At 37.1% G+C, this 4,724-nt stretch overlaps 1 protein-coding gene across 1 annotated transcript; it reads left to right on the forward strand.

The window, feature by feature from the left end:
- Positions 1–685: 685 nt before the first annotated feature.
- LOC139700168 (cuticle protein 38-like) lies at positions 686–4,182 on the forward strand. Its single transcript, XM_071598746.1, has 3 exons — positions 686–785; positions 2,617–2,790; positions 3,940–4,182. The coding sequence occupies exons 1-3, from the start codon at positions 774–776 to the stop codon at positions 4,051–4,053; spliced, it is 300 nt and encodes a 99-aa protein (XP_071454847.1). The 5' UTR covers positions 686–773; the 3' UTR covers positions 4,054–4,182.
- Positions 4,183–4,724: the final 542 nt, after the last annotated feature.

The raw sequence follows: 4,724 nt of genomic DNA on the forward strand, positions 1-4,724 counted from the left end.
TGACTACCTACAAAATTCTTCCAACTTTCTTTTTCTACCAGCAAATTCTTACAATTCTTGATATATATATATATATATATATATATATATATATATATATATATATATATATATATATATATATATAGGTGTGTGTGTATAAATGTAAATATATATATATGTATAAATGTATATATGTATAAATGTATATATATATATATATATATATATATATATATATATATACATTTATACATTCTTTCCTTCTAGGAAAATGAATTGGAATACGAAATAGAAATTTGAAGGAATTTTCAAGTTGCATTAGCCAAAAATTTCTTGCATCCAAGACGTGTGGTTTTTGGCTCGTGGAATTAATACTGTTACATAAATGATATGTAATAACATAAAGCACGGATTTCAGCATGGCGAGACGTCTATAAGGCAACTACCTGTAATCTGTATTCTGGTGTTGTCCGACGGCGCGTAACCCTTTTGCAATGGCTGTGGAAAGTGAAGAGGAGGTGGGGCGCCAACAGCTGTGAGCTCATCGTCACAGGAAGCGATGGGAGTTTGCGATCGTCCGAGCAGGGGCTCCCTCCCTCTCCAACATACTTGAGGGCGTGGTGGTGGGGCGACAAGGGCGCCGGGGGTGCCTCTAAGGGGACGTTGGGGGTGGGAGCCTTACCGTCCAATCCCTATATAAACTGGGGTCCCGAATGGAAGCATCACCACACAGCTGATCGACAGCAGTTCAACTCTTCTCTCAGAAGCAAACCAATCAACCAAACCCAACCATGTACAAGCTGGTAAGTATTTGGCTATTTTCTTTATTAACTCCTTACACTGTACTGTTTCGTCAATACTTCTCTGCTTTAATCTACAAGGAAACTATTTTCAAAGGAATCGAACACTTTGCACCTATAAACTCTTTTAATTCTTTGGAAATGAATACGATAATTCTGGTTTTAAACATCATAGATTAAATGCTTTACAAAAATTGCTATTGTAACCGGGCTCATGCTTTATGCGATGATTACAGGAACTAGATATGTATTTCTCTAAATACTGGAAGGGGGATTTAGATAGAACTACTAGGAGATCATCAAGATCATCGCTGAGGTTTATCAAACATGAGATTTGAAGGATAGCTTACTTAAATGAACGATACATTTAACACTTAGAAGTTTAGCTTGAAAACCATTAAAATTTAAGGGCAAAATAATTGACAGAGGGAAATTCCATTTTTTTAAAAATCTGAATGTAGAAACAACTCAAAGTCAAACAAATTAAAACGTGTGAGGTGAAAAAATACAAAAAAGGCTATGTTACGGGTAGTAGGACCGTAATATGTTTTGGAAAGGATACCAAGGAGTGATTACTGTGTCTGTATTGTCACCATTAACAGGGACAATGAAAATGTGCATATTTCATGCCCGAACGACACGATATATGTGAAAGGTTTGTAATATTGCCAAAATACAGATTGTTATGAAACGGGAAAATACTGCCAAGAAGATTCAATCAACGATTCACAAAGTCATGATAGAATTTTATAGTGAAATTCGAAATATTAATATAGTTTGCGTTTTTGATCAAAAAAACAACAGTCAAGTCTAGTAATTCTATAGATTAGTTTCTCCAATCATTTGACTAGTACCAATGCTTCAAAGCCAACTATTTCAGCTACGTAGTAAGGTCAAATACATGGAAAACACATTTATTTAAAATGAATTTGACAATTATGGAAAAACTCAACTGATTTTTTTCAAACGCACAATTCTTAATGCATCACAAACCCATTAAAATCCCATGATAAGAACGAGAAATTTTATTTATGATCACAATTTAATTTGTTTTTTCTTCAGTTTCGAACAGTGATCAGCTCATGAAAACATTTTTATACTTATCAATAATGATGAAAATAATGAGAATAAAACATTTTCAATGTGTTTTAAACACAGGGCATGACTAAAATAAATATATGGATAAGTAGCGCATACATTTTGGTACTAGGAAGGAGTACAGAAGACGCTACAGTGTATGGAAACAATTCGACAGTAGTAAATTGATTCCTGTGAAAACGCAAAATATTTTTGATTCTTCCTTCGTGCTCCAAAAATGGATTTCTAAAAAGTATAGGCCACTATAGGCAAACGTGTCAGTTGACCACCCGTGACTGAGGAAGGATAAGATCCCATAAGCTTCAAGTACTCTGAGATCGTTTGGCCTACCTTACATGTAGAAAATTAGGTGGAAATATATATAAACATGATAGAATGTACGGATAGTGTAAGTCATTCACTTTTAATCAAAGCGTCTTGGAGTGAAACTATGCTTGCACTAGGTAACAAATGTTTTCCCCGCTCAATTATTAGTATAAGAAGACCTAACAGTCATCGCAACTTTTACCGAAAGGAAACTACAATTTAAACTCCTGGCTCGTCTCATCATTCGCGCCAGAGCGCCTCTATCTTGGTTTCCTTCCATCCCTGTCTCTCCTCGTTATTGCCTCCTTTCCCGAATGACCCTCTCATTCCCAACGCAATGGGCTGAACAATATCTTTCCGACTACATCATGTTATGTGATGTCCATGAGAGTTTTGATCCTGTCATTTTTCTCTCCCTTCACCCTCTCAGGTGACTCTACTCGCCTTCGTGGCCGCCGTCTCTGCAACCCCTGGAAACCTCGTTGCCCCCTTGGCCTACTCGGCGCCCTTCGTGGCGGCCCACCCCGCACCCATCGCCTACACTGCACCGGTCGTCGCCCCAGTGGCCACGTCTTACGCCAACACCCTCAAGCTCTCTTACAAGGTAAGTGCCATAATGAAACAAAACATTACCGAACAATGGGAAATACACGTTCTGCTAATCGTTCCTGTAACATGATTATCTTAAAATAGGACTAGAACGGGATATATATCGTTTGCCTTGCTAACCCTCGAACGTTTGGACAGTAAAATGTTACAATTGCCCTCCTTGTTCTGCCACCACTAAATCTAGCCTCAGGTGCTCTTCAGAGACCTCATAATAGCAGCTTTAGCCACGCGTAAATGTTTGCACAGGCAATTAGTAAAATGCACATTAAACAGAAAATTCGAAAAAAATATTAAATTGATCTGTCTATCCGGAGTATTCTAAAAATATATATGACAATAAAAAATTTACGAGTTCAAACCAATGTATATAAATAATAATCTAACAATAGACGCAGTTCTTGCTCAAATTATAAATATTTGTCATGGTTTTTAGTGAGAATGAAAGAATTTTTCTGATTTATTCATATGAATATGCCTAGTCGAAGAAAAATTGTCTTTTTACCAAACCATTAAATTAATATACCAATCACTTGAAAATATACAATAAAAAGGTAAACTATGGGTTTACCATTACGAAAGGCCCACGTAAAGTTAACATTTCCTATCAGTGCGCATCATTACGGTCCAGCAATTGATGAAACGTTAACCAAGTTAAAATTTATTATTTCTGGCCCGCTTTGAAAATTGCTTAATCGAATTAACTCTTTTTCATTACTGTTGTACGCAACAGCAGTCAGGTAATTATGAGAATTGAAAAAATGGTTTCAAAATATCTTATCATCATTATTTTCTCTGACAAATTAGTCTTGAGAATCCTAATAATACACAGCTAATTCCTTTGGAATACAATAGTTAGTACAAGTCCAAATATCTCTGAAGGAATCCAAAACAAGAAACACCCCGCAGAATGCCTCAATCTCATTGGTAGAGAGTTATTGGTACCTGGATTGATCTAAAATTGGTATGATTAGCGAGAGCCGGAGGATATCTTACGATTTATTGTTTCTCGTGCACAGTGAAATACTTATACTCATTTCTGTCACATTATGACGACGATGAAAATATTTTTCTTATTAGAAATTTCAGAATGTCTCCACATCTAATCTTTATTCGTGACATTCACTTTTTGCTCCTTTGCTTTCAGACTCCAGTGATCGCTTCCGCTCCCCTCGTGGCCGCTGCCCCCGCACACTACGCCTACGCAGCCCCTTTCCCGTACGTCGCCAGCGCACCCATCGTCAAGACCTTCTTCCGATAAGCAAACACTCCCAGCAAGCCCCACCCACCGAGCTGCAACCCAGAATGTTATGACCATCCACTCACTGTGTTTCACCGCATGGCTTCCTCAAAAATGATCACTTTTTTGTGGCTGTACTTCAATATTCGGAAATAATAAAAAGATTTTGTTTCCAAAAAAAATATTGTCGTTAATTTCCGCCAGAGTCCTTTTCGTAGCTATTTGAATTTCAGCGGTTTAACGTATTTTTCAAGTCCATTTCAATTACACTAAATATACCAGGATTATAACAGTTAACTAGTTACGTAGTTATTTCAAATGATGGAAACTTAAAAAAGACAATGTCATGCTTCTAGCGTACATGAACAAGGGATTGTTTTGCAAGATGTTCTATAATTTGGTTTCCCTCTATTTAGTAAGTCTACCACAGTCACAGTATGTGCTCGGTGTAATGTCGACAAAGTCATCGACTTCAACTTTTCGGAAGTTAGATTTGTCTCTGTATTATTTTTATCTCGGAAAATTTTGAGATGTGGACCACGCCTGTTCACGTTTACCTAAAACGAGTTTAGAACGGGATACTCGTGATAAACGCATCCTTTGGGGTTAAGCCAATATAGCGGTGACGCCATAGATGAAGGAAAGGATGTTAATGCGGTAATCGTTGATTTTTCGGCAGCTTTCGACCGAGT

The sequence above is a fragment of the Hetaerina americana genome, unplaced genomic scaffold, assembly GCF_022747635.1.
Source record: "Hetaerina americana unplaced genomic scaffold, ioHetAmer1.1.p SCAF_1, whole genome shotgun sequence".
Taxonomy (NCBI): Eukaryota; Metazoa; Arthropoda; class Insecta; order Odonata; family Calopterygidae; genus Hetaerina; species Hetaerina americana.